The 18,391-nt window shown below is 31.2% G+C and overlaps 6 protein-coding genes across 15 annotated transcripts; 2 read left to right on the top strand and 4 right to left on the bottom strand.

Moving 5' to 3' along the window:
- Positions 1-355: 355 nt before the first annotated feature.
- Positions 356-2,230, bottom strand: LOC124497694 (NDP-glycosyltransferase YjiC). Its single transcript, XM_047061371.2, has 2 exons — positions 1,548-2,230; positions 356-1,463 (listed from the first exon to the last, which is right to left on the bottom strand). The coding sequence occupies exons 1-2, from the start codon at positions 2,035-2,037 to the stop codon at positions 661-663; spliced, it is 1,293 nt and encodes a 430-aa protein (XP_046917327.2). The 5' UTR covers positions 2,038-2,230; the 3' UTR covers positions 356-660.
- A 1,011-nt stretch (positions 2,231-3,241) lies between these two features.
- Positions 3,242-4,430, bottom strand: LOC124497975 (E3 ubiquitin-protein ligase RBX1). Its single transcript, XM_047061668.2, has 2 exons — positions 4,140-4,430; positions 3,242-3,983 (listed from the first exon to the last, which is right to left on the bottom strand). Exon 2 carries the CDS (start codon positions 3,841-3,843, stop codon positions 3,466-3,468), a length of 378 nt encoding a protein of 125 aa, XP_046917624.1. The 5' UTR covers positions 3,844-3,983; positions 4,140-4,430; the 3' UTR covers positions 3,242-3,465.
- Positions 4,422-10,665, top strand: Polr1A (RNA polymerase I subunit RpI1). Its single transcript, XM_047061665.2, has 4 exons — positions 4,422-4,777; positions 4,847-4,974; positions 5,045-10,001; positions 10,060-10,665. The coding sequence occupies exons 1-4, from the start codon at positions 4,624-4,626 to the stop codon at positions 10,554-10,556; spliced, it is 5,736 nt and encodes a 1,911-aa protein (XP_046917621.2). The 5' UTR covers positions 4,422-4,623; the 3' UTR covers positions 10,557-10,665.
- Positions 10,592-16,681, bottom strand: LOC124497974 (uncharacterized). 10 transcript variants are annotated; one of them, XM_075733923.1, is made up of 11 exons: positions 16,142-16,681; positions 15,850-16,022; positions 15,215-15,279; positions 14,827-15,144; positions 14,272-14,742; positions 13,715-14,212; positions 13,568-13,628; positions 11,919-13,505; positions 11,789-11,859; positions 11,502-11,726; positions 10,592-11,442 (listed from the first exon to the last, which is right to left on the bottom strand). In XM_075733923.1, the coding sequence occupies exons 5-11, from the start codon at positions 14,662-14,664 to the stop codon at positions 10,810-10,812; spliced, it is 3,468 nt and encodes a 1,155-aa protein (XP_075590038.1). In that variant the 5' UTR covers positions 14,665-14,742; positions 14,827-15,144; positions 15,215-15,279; positions 15,850-16,022; positions 16,142-16,681; the 3' UTR covers positions 10,592-10,809. The 10 variants fall into 10 exon arrangements, with proteins under 10 accessions (XP_075590038.1, XP_075590040.1, XP_075590037.1 ...); XM_075733925.1 differs by having other exon boundaries at positions 15,254-15,279; positions 15,850-15,985; XM_075733922.1 differs by having other exon boundaries at positions 14,827-15,279.
- Positions 16,682-16,970: 289 nt separating this feature from the next.
- Positions 16,971-17,688, top strand: LOC124497765 (uncharacterized). Its single transcript, XM_075734149.1, has 2 exons — positions 16,971-17,153; positions 17,205-17,688. Exons 1-2 carry the CDS (start codon positions 17,063-17,065, stop codon positions 17,621-17,623), a joined length of 510 nt encoding a protein of 169 aa, XP_075590264.1. The 5' UTR covers positions 16,971-17,062; the 3' UTR covers positions 17,624-17,688.
- On the bottom strand, positions 17,073-18,379 carry LOC124497971 (uncharacterized). The gene is made up of 2 exons (XM_047061664.2): positions 18,112-18,379; positions 17,073-18,052 (listed from the first exon to the last, which is right to left on the bottom strand). Exons 1-2 carry the CDS (start codon positions 18,332-18,334, stop codon positions 17,685-17,687), a joined length of 591 nt encoding a protein of 196 aa, XP_046917620.2. The 5' UTR covers positions 18,335-18,379; the 3' UTR covers positions 17,073-17,684.
- Positions 18,380-18,391: the final 12 nt, after the last annotated feature.

Here is an 18,391-nt window from a genome sequence, read left to right as displayed (position 1 = left end):
GATATATCCATCTATATATTGGTTATATATGGAATTGTACAAGGACCACAAACAAACAAACAAACTAGGAAATGCGCCTGACACAATTTTTTTTTTTCGTTTTGAATTCACCAAGTTCATCAGTATTGTTTCCATTTTATTTTTTTTTATTTTATTATATATAGATAGATTGTGCGATTCTCGAACGTTCCCGTTTTTTTTCTTGGCTCAATTCTTCATCGCACACACACACACACAGACACACACAGAATTCATATTCAATATTGACGGAATTGACAACAACAACAACAACAACAACAGCAAAAAAAGATCCATTGAATTTGTTTGTAACCAAAAATTGTATCTGATTGTTTCAGAATTTCAGTTTTTTTTTATTATTCATTTTTTTTTCACATTTTGTTTGTTCACTATACCGCTACCTATTCAAACTCTCTCTGGCCTATAAAATATATATCGATAAACTAGATTTCACAATCAACAACAACAAAAAAAAAACAAAAAACAAAATTATCGATTTTTTTAAGAGCCAAGAATAAAAAAAAAATCTTAAAGAATACAATTGAACAATGGAATAAAGAGAAAAATTTCTCGATTCTTGAACACGAATAGATAGAATATTTTTTTTCTGTCTTCTAAAAAGATAAATAGATTCGATTGGATTTAGTTTTTCATTTCCACCAAACGTTCCAAACGTTTAGCCAATTCATCACGTAGATTTGATGTTTGCATTCTTTTCGATATAATCATTAATCTTTGTTTCAATTGTTGATCATTCAATAAACGTTCAACTAGATTTATTAAATCTTCTTGTCGATAATTGAATGGATCCAAACGTGCACCATAACCATTTTCCTGTAATCGTTGTGCATTATCATATTGATCAGCAAAAAATGGCATCACAATCATTGGTTTACCAAATAACAATGATTCCGTAACAGTATTATTACCACCATGTGTAATAACTAAATCAACTAAAGGTAATACTTTAGTTTGTGGCAAATGTTTGGCGCCAAACATATTGTCCGGTAATTTAAATCCATCATCAAAACGACCTTTTGAAACAATGAAACCATATTTAGTTTGTGATAAAATCATCAAAATTTTTTTAATCAAATCAAAACGTATTGATGCCAATGTTCCCAATGAAATATAAATCAATTTATTGTCACGATGATTATGTAAAAATTCTTTACTTATATTCAATTCTTCATTTTCGCTACGACAAAATGTATCGATACGAAAACAATTATTAGGCATTGGTGCAATATTATTGTAATCTAATTCTTCTGGAAATCCATAAATATTCAGATATGGTGATGGTGGTGATATACCATCATATGTAAGTGGTTCATAACCATAATGTTTCATTAGAAAATTTTGATTACTAATTACATAATGATGATATGTTTGTTTGAATTCTTGACGATATTTTGACCACAATGATTGATCATCAATTGGTAATCCTTAAATGTGAATTGTGAATGGTGAGGAGAAAAGGAAAAAAAATCAAAAATAGAAAAACAAAATGAAAACTTTTTAACCATTACCTGAAAATGGTGGCGGTAAACGTTGATCATTATGGAATGAAATTGGATTACAACTAAAAATCAATACCCATGGAATGCCTGATCGAATTATGATTGGTGAAATAAGAATCTGATCAACCAATATTAGATCCGGCTTTTCATCATGAAGAATTTCTTTCATTTGTTGTTCAGTTTGTAAAATTTCTTCGACACGAATTTCAAAAACTTTTTGAAACATTGAATATTTTTTCAATGGTTCTTTTTCCCAAAATACATCCGTTGAATTCATGAGAAAATCCACACAATCAGTTTGTCGATCCAGTGGTGGTGGTGGTGTTATTGGTTCTGTTTTCAGTATAATTTCTTGAAATCCATGTTTCCGGAATTGACCACGAACATTTTCCGTTACGGCAAAGATAATTTGATGGCCACATTTCAACATGATTTGTGCCACACCAATAGTTGCATTCATATGGCCCCATGATTCAATTGGATGAAATAGAATTTTCATTTTTCTTTGAAATTCAGCAGCAATAAACAGTGAGATTTTTTTTTTTGCAAACACTCGCAAAAAAACATTTGCACATTTAATTTATGCCAAAAAAAAAATTGCATTCAAAAAACAATGACGACGACGACGACGATGATAAGTGTACAACGTTTCTCGTTTAACGTCATATTTTGAATGATTATGATGATAAATACATTGTCTATCTGTCTGATCTATTTGACTTAATACATGAATTGATTAACGAATAAAGAGAAATGATTTAAATGATGGTGATGATCATGATAATAATTCACACACACACACACATATGGACATAGTTATATCAAGACATCAACAGGTACATGATATTTCTTGGAATCCTTATATAAAAAAAACGATCATTATCATTAATAATCATCATCGATGATGATCATCGATAATCATCATCGATGATGATTATTATTATAAATCAAACAACTGTTATTTTTTCATCATTCATTCATCGACATTATAATCTATTTATTAATTGATTGAAGTGTATTATCCCAAAGTGTGTGTGTGTGTGTGAGATTGTGAATTCCAATGTAAAATTCAAAAAAAAATGGCAAATAAAGTAGACAAAAATGCAAAAAAAAACCAGAGAAATCCAGTACGATCATCATGATACTATTGATACGGCGGTATACTCTCATCTTTTTTGTTCATCAATATATTCGTTGATGTCACATTTTTTTTTCTCTTGGTTTCTTGGAAAAACATGAGTTCATTGGTTATTATAGCATGCTTGATTATATATGATGATTATTATTATTGATATATGCATGTATGTAATTGTAATTGATGATAAATATTGAAAAGATTCAATTTTCAAGTATTGTACATTTTTTTTTTTCATTCCAAAATCAATAAGCCGCCATTGCCAAATTAGGAATCTTTGTATTTTTTTTTTTTTTTTTGTATTTATTTATTTATATTTTAGAATCAAATGAAATCATGCAACACACGTTGGTAATGTTGTTTATTTTTTTTTCTGTTGTTGCCAAAAATGATGAACATCTACACTATGACTATTTGTGGTGAACCAGAACAATCAAATTTCATTCATATTTGGTGTTTCTATCCTTTTTTTTCTCTCTCTCTCTCTGAAACATTTTGGGCACACTTTTTTTTGAATAATTATGAAATTGGAAAAAAAAACAAAAAGAGGTAGCAAGCAACAAAACTGCTGTATAAAGAAATTGAAATATATTTTATTTGTTATGATTTACTGAAATTGATTCTATGATGTGATGAAAATAGCGATTGATTCATTTAGGTAAAGGACAGAGAGAATGATGGTTCATACAAATTTTACAATTTTCAAATCAAAAAAAAAAAAAAAAAACAATTCTCTATCTCTCTCTCTTGTGGGCGGCTCGATCATAGAATTTTTTTTGTTTGTTTTTAATTTTAATGGCCATATTTTTGAAATTCCCATTCACGATTATCCAATGGACAAACTTGACGTGTTTTTAGCCATCGTGAAATACAATGAAAATGGAATGCATGATTACATACACCCCATGCTACTGTACATTCTTCACTTGCTGCTGATGCTTGATTTGCTTGACATTCAATACAAAGATCCATTATATGATTACGACAAATAGCACAATTATCGACAACAATATCCCAGGCCCAAAGTGCAACGGCACACCATTTTTTCACTTCAAAACGTTTACGTCCATGTATGGCTGATGTCGATGATGATGGCAATTCTGGTACATTCATATTTTCATTATTAGCCTCCATATCAACATCATCCACTGCCATTTCATATTCGGCCATTTTTATTTTTTTATTTGTTTTTCTTGGTGGTGGTGGTGGTGATGAGTCAATTTTTGATGAATATGAAAAAAAATGAGATAAACAAACAAATATCCAAAAGTTAACAAAAAAAAATCGGTGGCTAGAGATGCTTGAAATCACTAAATTATATCCAAAAATAAAAAAACAAATCAACGATAAAATATGAATTTTATTATGAACAAAAAAAAACAGTGTTTAAAATACAACTTATTACATGCTTGTTTATTAATTAATTAATTAATTAAATAAAGAAATATATGAAAAGAAAAATTTACCCGTTAATTATTCTGTTGAAATTCTTTAAAAAGTCCAATGTTGATATCGAAAAAGAATTGTTCTGTCTATTCTTTTCGTTTCAATTGAAGCCAATGATTCTTTAACAAATAAACAAACAAACAAACAAAAAACAAGAATTCTATACGACGTTTGTCAGACTGAGAATTTTTTTTTTTTTTGGCCAGAATTTATATTTCATAACATCATGTGAAATGAAATTGAACAAAGGAAAAAAAAACACTGTACACTGCACAGTGTTTATTTGCAAACTCATTCCAATTGATGAGTGGATGTGTTCAAATACAATGTAATGTGTTATATACATGTTATCGAATCACGTGCTTTCGAAAAAAATTTTTTTTTTTTTCGTTCCAATGTGCGTTTTTTTTTAATTTTATTTTCCAGCTCATCATAGATGAAATGTTTTTCTGAATTTTTGTTGTTTAAAAAATAAATTATTATTAAACAAAAAAATTACACATTATGAATCATTCAACATCACAGATTGCTGCCGTTACATTTAAATTGTTTGGTGAAAATGAAGCCAAAAAATTAAGCGTATTACCAATTACAAATATTCAAGTATTTGATCCACTTGGCCATCCATTAGATAATAGTCTTGCCGATACTAGTTTAGGTAATGGAAATAATTTATTTGTAAAATTTAAATTAAATTGATTGATGATTGATATTTCAATATATATAGGACCATTGAAACGTAATGATTTCTGTAAAACATGTGGCCTAACCGATTCCGAATGTCTTGGTCATTTTGGCCATATTCAACTTCCATTGCCAGTGTTCAATCCATTTCTATTGAAACATTTTTTTCAGGTATGATTTTTCAATTTTCAAACAAGGCAGAAGATGATTCTTTTTTTCACTCTTTTTACCTAAATTTTAGGTGTTGAAAATGTTCTGTTTCAATTGCCATCGTTTATTATTCACACCGTTCAATGTAGAAATATATATTGCTCAACTACGTGCATTAGATCTTGGTTTGGATTATATTCTTGATGATATCTTACAATATGCCAATGATATTTCACAATCAACCAAAGGTTTTGATTGGAGTTCATTTGAAGGAAAAACATTTTTACGTACAAAATTAACCACATTGATCAATTCAGAATGTCGAAATCAAAAGAAAAAAAATTCAATGAAAACAAATGACAAACCTATGGATGATAATGATAATGATGATGATGATGGTATTGTTCAATTAGAATCGGTTGAAATAATTAATTCAAAAAATGTGATTGAAAAAAAACAACATTTATTCAAAGATCTAATCAGTATGAAAATGATAAAACCAACTAAAGTTTGTATGAATTGTAATTCAAAAAAACGTGGCCTTAATGTTATTAATAAATCATCGATAGTCATGACTACTGGTATACGTTCGAAAAATGTAAATGATATGGATGAAACTATAGGTATTGAGAATCGAACATCAATGGCAATAGAGATGAAAGGAAAATCATATTTAACACCAGTACAAGCACGTGAACATTTACGAAAATTATGGCTAAATGAAAAAGATGTACTAATACGATTATTTCCATTTTTAAATATTGATTTCAATCCAGATAATGCAATATCAAATGATGAATGTGAATGTCCAATGGATGTATTTTTCTGGGAAACAATCATTGTCACACCGAATCGTTTTCGACCATTAAAACATATGAATGGAAAATCATTTGAACATCATCAAACGGCAGCACTTGGTGATCTTATGTTGGTGGCTAAATCATTGGAAATTGCATTGGAAAATGCTAAAAAAACTAATGGTGATAATAATATTGAACGTTTCTATCGAAAATGGTTACGGCTACAGATTCTTTGTAATCGTATCTATGATATTGGTATGGATAATTTACCGGATAAAAAATCTTTAGGAGTGAAACAAATTCTTGAGAAAAAAGAAGGCCTTATGCGTAAAAATATGATGGGTAAACGTGTTAATTTTGCTGCTCGTTCTGTGATATCACCTGATCCATATATAATGGCCGATGAAATTGGTGTACCATTGGTTTTTGCTACAAGATTATCATATCCACAACCGGTAACCGATTGGAATGTCAAACAATTACAAGAAATGATTATTAATGGACCAAATCAACATCCAGGAGCATTATCCATTACATATGAAGATGGCTATACTGTACGTTTGAAACCGGATGATATAAATCAACGTCGTTCAATAGCTGCCACATTACAACCATCATCATTTCATCATAATCAAGCAATGCAAGGTGTTAAAATTGTTAATCGTCATCTAATATCGGGTGATGTTCTTCTTCTTAATCGTCAACCAACATTGCATAAACCATCGATAATGGCACATCGTGCACATGTATTGCCCAAAGAAAAAACATTACGGCTACATTATGCTAATTGTAAATGTTATAACGCTGATTTTGATGGCGATGAAATGAATGCACATTTTCCACAATCCGAATTGGCACGTTCTGAAGCCTATAATATTGCATCGGTTAATTATCAATTTCTTGTACCAAAAGATGGATCACCGTTATCCGGTCTTATACAAGATCATATCGTTGCTGGCGTATTATTGTCAACACGTGGTAGATTTTTCAATAAAAAAGATTATCAAGAACTTATATATGGTGCATTATCATTTTTAACGAATAAATCAATCAAATTTCTTCCACCAACCATCCTGAAACCAGAATGTCTATGGTCAGGAAAACAAATCATTTCGACATTATTGTTGAACATTATACCGGCGAATAAACCATTACCAACATTTCAAATTGAATGTAAAGTTTCGACTAAATTATTGATTTCAGAAAAACCAAGACCATGGACTGTTGGTGGTCCATTAGGTGAAAAAGATATGTGCGAAAGTCAAGTAATCTTTCATCATGGTGAATTATTATGCGGTATCATGGATAAAGTAAGCTTTGGTGCAAATAAAAATGGTCTAATTCATGTCTGTTATGAATTGTATGGTGGTGATATCCATTCACGTCTGTTGACGGCTATTGCACGTCTTTGTACCAATTATCTTCAATCATATCATGGATTTACATTAGGCATACACGATATATTGGTCAAATCGAAACCGGATTCCAAACGGAAAAAAATAATTCGTACATCAAAATCTTTAGGTATGAATGCTATTGGTGAAGCTTTTCAAATACCATTCGATAGTGATGATAATATGGTCATGTCAAAATTTCGTGAAGCACATACAGCACGTGATAATGATTTTATGATGAAACAATTGGATGCTGCTTATAAATCACAAACAGATTCACTCAATAATCAGATTACACAGATTTGTATGCCTAAAGGATTGGTGAAAAGTTTTCCAGCCAATAATCTACAAATGATGATTCAAACTGGTGCTAAAGGTGGTTCAGTGAATGCTATCCAGATTTCCTGTTTACTTGGCCAAATTGAATTGGAAGGTCGCCGAATACCGTTGATGATGTCTGGCCGTACTTTGCCATCATTTCGGCCATATGAAACACAACCACGTGCTGGTGGTTTTGTTACCGGACGTTTTCTTTCTGGTATTCGACCACAAGAATTTTTTTTCCATTGTATGGCTGGTCGTGAAGGTTTGATTGATACGGCTGTAAAAACTTCTCGATCTGGTTATCTTCAACGTTGTCTTATTAAACATCTGGAAGGATTGATTGTCAATTATGATCTTACTGTACGTGATTCTGAAGGATCAGTCATACAATGGCTTTATGGTGAAGATGGTTTGGATATTCTTAAATCACAATCATTGAAAAAGCCATTTTTTCCAACTATATTGAATAATCGTGAAGCATTGAAAGCAAGTAAAGAGGAAATAAAAAAATTAACATTGATTCGTAATCCAAATTTGATGAAACAAATTCAACGTGTAAGAAAATTTCAAAAATCAAATACAAAATCGACAAAAATATCATCATCATTATCACCATTTTTAATGTTTGAACAAGAAAAATGTCAAAATAATTCATCCATTACAAAAGATGAATTGAAAAAAATGTGGTATGATCAAGATGACAAACAACGACTGTTATCGATAAAGACTATAATGAAACCAATTGATCCATTGATACCAGAATATAGACCAGATTTAAATCTTGGTGCTACAAGTGAAATGTTGGATAAAATTGTTAATGATTATGTTTATACTGATTTAAAAAATCAATCAAAAAATGTTGTTAATGAATTCCGTCAAACAGTCAATGTTTGTTATATGCGATCATTATGTTCACCAGGTGAAGCTGTAGGCCTGTTAGCAGCACAATCGATTGGTGAACCATCCACCCAGATGACATTGAATACATTTCATTTTGCTGGTCGTGGTGAAATGAACGTAACTTTGGGTGTTCCACGTCTTCGTGAATTATTGGTTACGGCATCCAGTAATATTTCTACACCAAGTATGGATATACCGTTTCGTACGGATATTGATGCCAATGTGAATATTGAAGAAGAAGCAGAAAATGTACGTTTACGTTTGAATGCTGTACGATTGAAAGATGTACTTGAATTTGTGGATATTAATGAACATATTGAAATTGGTTCATCAAATTCTTTCGGTGATCGATCACGTATTTATACTATCCGTTTTGGATTCTTACCGAAATCCTATTATAAACGACGATATTTTACAACACCATCGAAAATTTTACATTATGTTGAAACGACATTTATTCGACATTTTATTGACGCTTTAAATCGTCGATTACGTTTATTGACACAATCTAGTGGATTATTTGATACGAAAAATACACGTTTGCGATCATCAATAGGCCAGATGAAAAAGAAAACAATCATTGATGGTGATGAAGAAGAAATGATGCAACAAGAAAATGATGAAAATGGTGGTAGTGACGATGGTAATAATAATGATAATGATGATTCGAAGAAAAAGAAACCATTACTTGATGATGATAATGATGATGAAGATGAAGATTTTGATGATTATGATGTTGATGAAGGTGAAGGTGATACTGTAGCAATGAGACAACGTTCACGTTTAAATCAAGAACAAGAATATGAAGAACCTGATCAAGAAGAAATTGAAGATCAAGATGATGATATTGATGATATTAATGATGATGAGCATAAATCACAATTATTTAATGATAATGATAATCAATATGCCGATATTCTTTATAATCTTGTACATAATCCGATAATTAAATCTGAACAAATTGATGATGATGATGATGTTACAGCTGAAAAAAATGTATCATTACGTGAACATAGATTAGCTGAAAAACAAAAAAATCTTGAAGCAATGGCTGAAGAACGAAAAAAACGTGTACTGAACAAATCACCCGGTTGTATAATGGATTATTCATTCGATACTAGTCGTGAACTTTGGTGTGAATTTCAATTGAAATTTCCACTAATATCGGCTAAATTAGATCTACGAACCATTGTTGAAGAGGAAGCATTCCGAGCTTTCATACATCGTGTCGGCCGTATTGATCGAGCATTTTTGGTCAAAGATAATGATGCAGCACAGAAAGGTCAATCGTTTTGTAAATTGATCAAAACCGAAGGTGTGTCCGTACCACAAGTAGTGGAATTTGAACGTTTCCTTGATTTACGTCGAATCTATACGAATGATATGCATGCTGTTGCACGTACATATGGAATTGAAGCAGCACGTGCTGCTCTTATACGTGAAATTAAAAATGTTTTCGCCGTATATGGTATATCGGTAGATGGTAGACATTTATCGTTGATTGCCGATCATATGACATTTACCGGTACCATTAAGGGTATGAATCGTGGAGCAATGGATGGAATTTCACCGCTTCAAGCAATGACATTTGAAACGACTACAAATTTTCTTAAAAATTCTCTACTTTTAGGTTTGTATTATTAATCATATGATGATTTTTTACAATTTTTTAATCAATTTACATACAGGCTTAAAAGATGATTTACAATCACCATCATCACGATTAGTAATAGGACGTCCAACAGTGGTCGGTACTGGTTTGTTTGAAACACGACTCAAACCGAAAATGGTTTCCGAAATGATCAAACCGGATCTACGTTTAAGTACATCGTTACAACGTCATCATACATCGACATCATTCCTTGGCCAACCATCAACATCACGATCATTGTTTGATCGCTTCTCGAATGTCGATAATAGGCAATCATCATCATTCTTATCACCTTCGATGTTTTCACCAAATCTATTCAGTACAGCCCGGAAAGATAAATCCAACAAAAATCGAAAACGATCTAAACCTGATGTCAGTAATGATGATGAAGATAATAATGGTGATAAAACTGGAAGTTCCATTTCCATTAAAAAAGAAATTAATTCCGATGTTGAAGAGTCTGTAACACCACCAGCCACAAAAAAGGTGAGAAAATCTAAAAAATTGCTTATAAAATCCGAATTTGATGATTGATAATAATGCGAAACAAAAAAAATGTGCAAAAACAATTTTCCAATATTTTTTTATTTATTGAATCAAACGAAAAACGAATTTACAAAAAAAAATCATTTGATAACCTAAATCATCTTTATATCATACAAAGAAGAATGTGAAACTCAAAGTACGAGATAACAATGAACACAAAATGAAGATCCAAATATCATATATGGATAACAATTCCAAACATCAATATCATTTTGTTGTTGCCATTTTACTACTCACCGAGTTATTTGTCGGCTGTTGAGTATTTATTATTATTTTCCTGATTGTTTGCCTGTGGTAATTTATTTCTTGCCATCGATCGTGATTGGGCATTCTGCGATTGTTTCTGTTGTTGATAATATCCACCATTCCCTTGTCCTGTTATTGATTGCTGTTGACATTTTGGTTGAGATTTATTCGGTTGAATGCTGCTAGAACCAGTAATTGTTGAATTTTTTACCTCAACACCAATGTTGACATTAGGTGGTGGTATATTGTAACATACGTTATGTATTGTATTTTGTGGCTGCGAATTGGCCTTGTATGTATGTGGATAATGTACTTGAGCAATTCGATCAAATGATGATAATAATCCTGATGTATCCATTGGCGGTGGTTGTTGTTGGTTCGGTTGATGATTACTTGGACCCAATTGATTTTGGCGGCTACCAGTTTTTTGTTGCAATGATTGCTGTATATCATTTGGTTCATCCGTTTTCGTTGGTGCAATCAAATTCATTGCAATCGTTCCATATGGATTTATTACCGGATACGATGAAGAAACATTGGCTTGCGATGGCACAAGGCTATGCGGATATGGCACATGAGGTATCGCAGCATGAACTGGACCATACATTATTGGATAACCATTTGCAATCTGCGAATAAAATGACGACAATTACAAGCTTAATGATCATGATGGTGATAATAATTTACAGATAGAGTATATTGATGATTTTGTTGTCCAGTTGTGGAAGTAATAGCCGTATTATTAGTCAAATTACTTGGAGGCACATTTGTTGAGGATTGATGTGAAAGGATTTGATGTGTTGGAGGATTATTCAACAATGGTGTTGATTGCATTGGCTGTTGTATAACACCACCACCACCACCGCCAACCGTTCCAGTCATTGTCGATTGATGATTCATGTATGCATACAACTATGATACAAAAATGTAAATTGTAAAATTATAAATAAAAAAAATAGAACAATAAAAATTACCTGATCATTTGGAATTAAATGCGAATATTGATATTGATTATTGGCATTTGGATCCATATATGGATTGTATGCTATAAATAGATGAAAAATTACATTAGAATTCATTTGAATGTGCACAAAAATTTTTAACCTGTAACGCCTGGAACACGTAAATAAGAAGTATAAGGGTTAGGCTGTTGTTGTTCCATCAAATGATAAGCCGGTGGCGGTGGCATTTGATTTGATAGTTGATGATGATGGGTAGCTGGTATCGATGGTGGATTATTCATACGATGATGGTTAACAAAATTTCCATCACCACCTTGATAATGAAGCTGACTAGTACCTGGATGTGAATGTCTTGTACTACCACCACTACTATGACCACGTACACCACCACCACTTGTATGATAATAAGGGTTATTTTTAGGATTTTTATTCATCACATTCGACCGAAAAGGACCTCTTGTATGATGATGATGATGTGGATGCTGATGATTGGAATTATTATTATTATGATGATTGGAACTAGCAAATCGTTGCGAATGATAATGATTGTGATGATGATGATTGGCAGGCCTATACATTGCGGCAGATTGATGCGATGATGATGGTTGATGGTATGATTGTTGTTGTTGTTGGTGAGTATAATATGGTTGCGTTGGTGGATATTGTTGCGGATGGAACGGCGGTTGTGCTGCATTATGATGTTGATAATTATGATGATGATGATACATATTATGATACTTATTATTAACACGACCATTATAACCACCCAATGATTTACCGCCACTACGATTTGAAATTGATCCAACATTCGAACCTTGAGGTTTACGCCGTTGTATCATCATTTGGCTATTATTATTATCTTTGTTATTATTGTTATTATTAATATTTTCTTTCTGATTGATTAATGGTTGTTTTTTCTGGCCAACATCATCACCATAACCATCATCGTTATTATCAACATCGTTCGTAATATTGGTATCTGTAGTCGACAATACATTTTCATTTGTATCACAATTATCATTTTGACTGTTTGATTGAAGACTAGAACTATCAACTGGTTGTTGCTGTTGTTGGGATTGCATCAAGTTGCTGTCGAAACTTTCTTCACTACCAGTTTGAAGTTGTAGTTTAGATTTTGATGAAGAATCAGTAGTCCCTGCATCTTGTTGGCTAAAAATTCTTGCACGCACTTTTTCATAATTTTCTTCACGTTCTTCTAACGATCTTGATCGTGATGAATCGGATAGTGATCCAGTGCCACAACCACCACCACCACTATTTGCACCTCCATTCAATAATAACGAATTATCCGGACTTTTATCCTTATCAAATGAACTACCAGGTGAATCATCCAATGATGTTGAATCCCGTTTCAATATGGATTTTTTCTGTCCATTTGTTTCTTCTCGTTGATCTTTGGCCATCATCTCTTTGAATAATTCATCCGGTTGTCTGGTATTGGAATTTTTTGTCAAAACAACCGACGTATGTGAATGATCAACTGCATGTTCAAGCTGATAATAATCAGCTGTTTTATGGATCAACATTCGATTGTAGGATGATGCTTGTAGAATTTTCAACGTATCACGTGTAGTATCTTTAAGAAATTGTGCGAGATCTTGTTCTAGCTTGTATAGAAATTGACGATCTTTTATGCCTTTTTTCAATGTTTCTGTAAGAAAAATTTTTGCTTCACTGACGGACATTTCTTGAATTTCACTACTTGAATCTATGCAAAAAAAAATTGTCATGTAAAATTTAAATCTCAACAAATAGAAAAACAACACTAACCTCTTGAAAGACTTGGCGATGATGCATTGCTACTAATTATGGAACTATTTTTACTGCTTGTCTGTATTAGTGAATAAATTGAGAAAAAAAAATTAAAATTCATTCATATATTAATCACAAAAAAATATGAAAATTATGAATACTAACTGTTAAACTAGTCGGCTGGCTAATGTTGTTACCAGACGCTGTAATATTTCCGCTACTGTTCTGGGTAATACTGCCACAAACGGTGGTGCTGTAACCTACCGTCAAATGAGTTGTTGATCCAGTGTTTTTCACCGAATTCAACGTTTCATTACTACCATTAGGTAATTGAGGTGACAATGATGATGATGGTGGTGGTGGCGGTAGTGGTGGTGATGGCGATAAACTCGATTCACGTACAGCACCGCTTCGAATCAAGGGTTTTGAACGTTTTTTTAGGCTACCATCTAAACTGTGTGCCGATTTCGGTGAAACAGAATTATCACGATTTTTATCAACATAATTTATCGATTCATTTGTATCGTTGATTTTTAATCCAGCAATAAATTGTTTTGATAAATTAGTAATGACATTTTCATTTACCACCGATGACTGGCTATTATTGTTTGATTCTTGCATAATAGTGACAATTTCTTCATCACCATCACTTTTTGTTTCCAACTACAAAAAATAAGAAATTAAAATTTTTGTTCAAAAAAATATACAAATCAAACTCAAACCTCATCAGCTGAATTAATACAGATGGATATTGAATGTCCTTTCATTTCTTTCATTGTAATTGGATTTTCTTTTATCACATCATCATCATCATCATTCGATTTTGATCCATTATTATTATTATTGGCCATGATGGTGTGGTTTAAATCATCAATTTCCTCTTGCTGTTTCATTGTAGATTTCTGTAATTTATTATTAATCATTGCCGATGATTGTGATTGATGTTGTTTTTCATCACTACTACTGTCACCATTCGATTGATTATTATCTTTTTGTTGCTGTTGTTGTTGTTGATTATGAACAGATTTTGATGAAGTTTTTTTTGTTGCTGCTGTTGATGATGATGATGAGACTGCTGCCATATTCATAACCTTATCATTAGTAATTGAAGACATTTACAGCAACTATTTTATGATGATGAATATCAATTTTCGTTCAATTGTTCAAAACTATTACTATCTGGTATATAAGAGCTGTTATTAAAAAAAAAAGAATGAAAAAAAAATTACATCAATAATGGAAATGAAAAAAAAATCAAATTTTTTTTTGCAACTTACAAAATTGCAAATTGAAAAAAATGGAAATAACACACACACACACACAAACAAACAACTTGAATTTAGTCAGTTTGTATGTATGATGAGTGTGCATATGTGATAATAAACAGAAGAAATTGAAATGTTGCTGTTGATTTTTTTTTTTTGGTGTGCATATATTACGTTTGGCTATTAATTATATTATTATTATGGGCTAATACAAATCTATTGATTTTATGTAATGGGAAAAACTACACACAAAACGATAATTGATCTGTAGTAAATAGTAGTGATGATTTAAATTCCATTGTCATCATAATTAGAAGATATTTGGATGGACTATAGAGCAAAAAAACAAAACAAAAAAAAAATTTAGGCCAATCAATCCAATATATTGGCTATTCAATACTGTGAATAATAATTGGTGGAACCATAATAATAAATATACATTCTTTTACAAAAACAATGACCATCCTATAGATTGATATATAGAAAAAAAAGAAAGAAAAAACGAATCAATAAAAAAAAAGAATTTTAAATTGTAACAAGAGACAAACCAAACACTTGGAAATTAAGAAAAAAAAACCCTATCAATGTCCATATGTTCTATGGGAAAAACAAAAAAAAATACAAATCGAAAGTTTAAGCCATGGACCAGAAATAATGGTGGTGTGTAAAATGTTTCATTTGTAATAATAATAATAATAGATATTTAGTTGGCAACTTTTCCGTTGGATTCTACTCACACACACACTCACACATAAACAGACACATTGGATACTATGATGATGATGAACCAAAAAGGCACCAGAGTGTTAGTTATATGACGCCGATCAATGAATGTACATGTATATTATTCTATACTCTATTTCTATACAACAACAAGTTTATAAGGTATAATAATATCTTTTTCTTGTTTCCTTTGTATATTAATACTTTTTTTCCCCTTTTTTTTACAAATATGGCATCTGGTTGTTTCGTGTTATAATTAATAAAAAATGACGATGATGACAATGATAATGATTGGATTAACATATAACTTACCTTTTTTTCAATGATGTTTTAATCGAAATTTGATTTTTTAATCTAATGTATATGATAAGTAGATGCAATAACAATACACGTTTCGAATTTGTTAAAATTGTTCAATTGAGGCCGGTATTTTCCCATTAACAATGATCTGGATTTTTTTTTTCATTTGGAAAACAAAACAAAATCTTTAAATGATGATTATTATTAAATTAATTTATGATGATGAATTGATAATAATAATACTACGATGCAATGGAAATTGCTTCACTAAAACAAAAAAAAAAAAAAAAAAAATTTCACTCACACACAGCATGAAATAGGTTTTGCAGTGTTTTTTTTTCCTAACCCGAAACAAATTTGTTCAATGCAATGGTTATGGTTATAATAATAATGATGATGATGATAATAAATTCGACAGGGATGAAAGATGAAATTCTCTATATAATCGGGTGTTCACATCGTGTTCCCGTTTTTCTTCATTTTTGTTTCAATATATTGAACACAAACAAGCATGTACGACGTCTAATACATTTTATAGTCAGATTCACAATGCCCACACACACACACGATACATATGTATATGACAAGAATCTCAAATGCACATGTACAACAAAGATTTCAAGCAGCAGTATTTGTGGTTTACAATGCTTGAAAATGACAAAAAAAAACTTTATGACGACATCAAAAGAATTTTTTTTTCTCATTTAACGATATAATACCCCGTTGATGATGGTGAGCAGAAATGGGCAACCAATTTCTGGTTACTCGTAAAATCGCATGCACAAAAATGATGATGATGATGATGAGCTGCGTGCACACGCAATTTTTATAAAATGCCAAAAAACGTTTCACTTTATACGTGTACACACACACACAAGTGAGACACGACTAGCCGGTTTTTACTATCGATATATATCGATAGTCAATTCTGAATTTTTCTGAACACTAGATGGATGCACAGGTTTCAATGAAATAAAAAATTCGAACCAATTGTCATCGACTAATAAAATTTGGTCTCGTCAAGAGCATTTTTAGGGGTTTCCATTTGAAAGATTACTATCACTATGGGTCACCTGTCAAACGAATGATAAATGGTCATTGCTGAAAATGAAAAAAAAATTGTTAATGAGTGTGACCTCGAACATTCGTATGACAACGTGGCATTTGGGTTCATGTTTTTTTTTTGTTTTTTTTTTGTAAAAATTGTAGAATTTTGAATTCAAAAATGTGTCACATTAATCGGAGAATCGTTGGCTGTTTATTGTTATATTTTATCATCGATATCGATGCATTCACAGGAACTTGGGGTAAAAGAAGTAAGTGACTTAATCTATTTTTTGATCTGCGATCTTGTTAATTCTTGTTAGTTTTAAGTGATTCAACAGCGATCGAAGATGAATTGAATATTGTACAAACACCACCATCATCATTAATATTGCCAACAATCTATGCTGATTGGACACGAATGTTTCGAAAAAATCATAAATATCGTACTGCAAATTCACGACGTAAATCATCTGAACGAAGATTGATTGAAAATATTGGTGAATATCAACGATTAATGAACCGAGAAATGTTGGCCATAATGCAAGAAATGAAATTTGATCGTATGGCCATCGTTGTCAATGATGAACAACAATTCAACATTGATTCAAAACGTATTGAACATGGTGATCGATTAACAATTGAAGAATATATTCGATGGCTTTATGAATTACATAGAATGGCGCAAAATTTCAAAGATCAATTAATTGATGAACAAAAAATTGAAGGCCGAATCGGTTGATTCCAATTTTTCAATATTTTGTGTATTTTTTTATAATAAATTAATTAATATTTTATACATTTCAAGTTATTGGGGAAAATTTTTTGACCACATTACCAAAAAGTTTTTTTTGCTTAGCATTCACATTGAATTTCTTGGCCAATTTACCACCAATACCCGGCATTTCTGTTGCCTGTCCATCTTCTTTTTCTTTTTCTTTTCCTTCTTCTCGTCCATCTCCTTCTTCTTCTTCTTCTTCCTGTTCAAATTTAAGTTTATAACGAATTTTTCGTATCAGATCCTGTTCATCATCATTTGGTTCATATTCTACATTGATTGGTAGGCCACCATTTCCACCTTTCAATTGATAATGGCCTGGTTGACATAATTTTTCATATTTATCCAATATTCGTTTCATACTTAGGAAATTACAACGAAACAATAAAGAACCTGAATCAATTAATCAATCGATATTATTTCCATTTTTTCTTTTTTCAAAAAAAACTTACATTTAATTTGTGGAAATTTACGTGTTAAAAATGTATAAGTATAGAATATAAACACTATGGTTAGAATGAATGTAGTTATTTTCGATGAATAACGTACAATATCGATCAGATAATCGATTCGTTGCCATATTTTATCATACCATATTGGTGAAGCGTTTGGATTAAGTTCGGCAATAAAAATTTCATCATGATAATAATCACTATAATCATCGATTATTTCCATGATGATTGGGCAATGAAATAATTTTGAATTTCAGTTCATTTTTTTGTTTGATTTGAA

This window comes from Dermatophagoides farinae, chromosome 9 (assembly GCF_024713945.1).
Source record: "Dermatophagoides farinae isolate YC_2012a chromosome 9, ASM2471394v1, whole genome shotgun sequence".
Classification (NCBI taxonomy): domain Eukaryota; kingdom Metazoa; phylum Arthropoda; class Arachnida; order Sarcoptiformes; family Pyroglyphidae; genus Dermatophagoides; species Dermatophagoides farinae.
Note: the sequence above shows the minus strand (reverse complement) of the source record. Positions and strands in the feature narration are given on the sequence as shown.

Bases quoted from the DNA above. Each gene is read 5' to 3' on its own strand.
- LOC124497694 (XM_047061371.2), bottom strand. From the start codon at position 2,037: ATGAAAATTCTATTTCATCCAATTGAATCATGGGGCCATATGAATGCA. The intron at 1,464-1,547 runs GTAATGGTTAAA...TTCACATTTAAG, and splicing joins TTTACCGCCACCATTTTCAG to GATTACCAATTGATGATCAA.
- LOC124497971 (XM_047061664.2), bottom strand. From the start codon at position 18,334: ATGGAAATAATCGATGATTATAGTGATTATTATCATGATGAAATTTTT. The intron at 18,053-18,111 runs GTAAGTTTTTTT...TAATTGATTCAG, and splicing joins TAAATTTCCACAAATTAAAT to GTTCTTTATTGTTTCGTTGT.
- LOC124497765 (XM_075734149.1), top strand. From the start codon at position 17,063: ATGTGTCACATTAATCGGAGAATCGTTGGCTGTTTATTGTTATATTTT. The intron at 17,154-17,204 runs GTAAGTGACTTA...AATTCTTGTTAG, and splicing joins AGGAACTTGGGGTAAAAGAA to TTTTAAGTGATTCAACAGCG.
- LOC124497974 (XM_075733920.1), bottom strand. From the start codon at position 14,664: ATGTCTTCAATTACTAATGATAAGGTTATGAATATGGCAGCAGTCTCA. The intron at 11,727-11,788 runs GTAATTTTTATT...TTTGTATCATAG, and splicing joins ATTTAATTCCAAATGATCAG to TTGTATGCATACATGAATCA. The intron at 11,443-11,501 runs GTAAATTATTAT...TTTTATTCGCAG, and splicing joins ATCATCAATATACTCTATCT to ATTGCAAATGGTTATCCAAT.
- LOC124497975 (XM_047061668.2), bottom strand. From the start codon at position 3,843: ATGGCCGAATATGAAATGGCAGTGGATGATGTTGATATGGAGGCTAAT.
- Polr1A (XM_047061665.2), top strand. From the start codon at position 4,624: ATGAATCATTCAACATCACAGATTGCTGCCGTTACATTTAAATTGTTT. The intron at 4,778-4,846 runs GTAATGGAAATA...CAATATATATAG, and splicing joins TCTTGCCGATACTAGTTTAG to GACCATTGAAACGTAATGAT. The intron at 4,975-5,044 runs GTATGATTTTTC...CCTAAATTTTAG, and splicing joins TATTGAAACATTTTTTTCAG to GTGTTGAAAATGTTCTGTTT.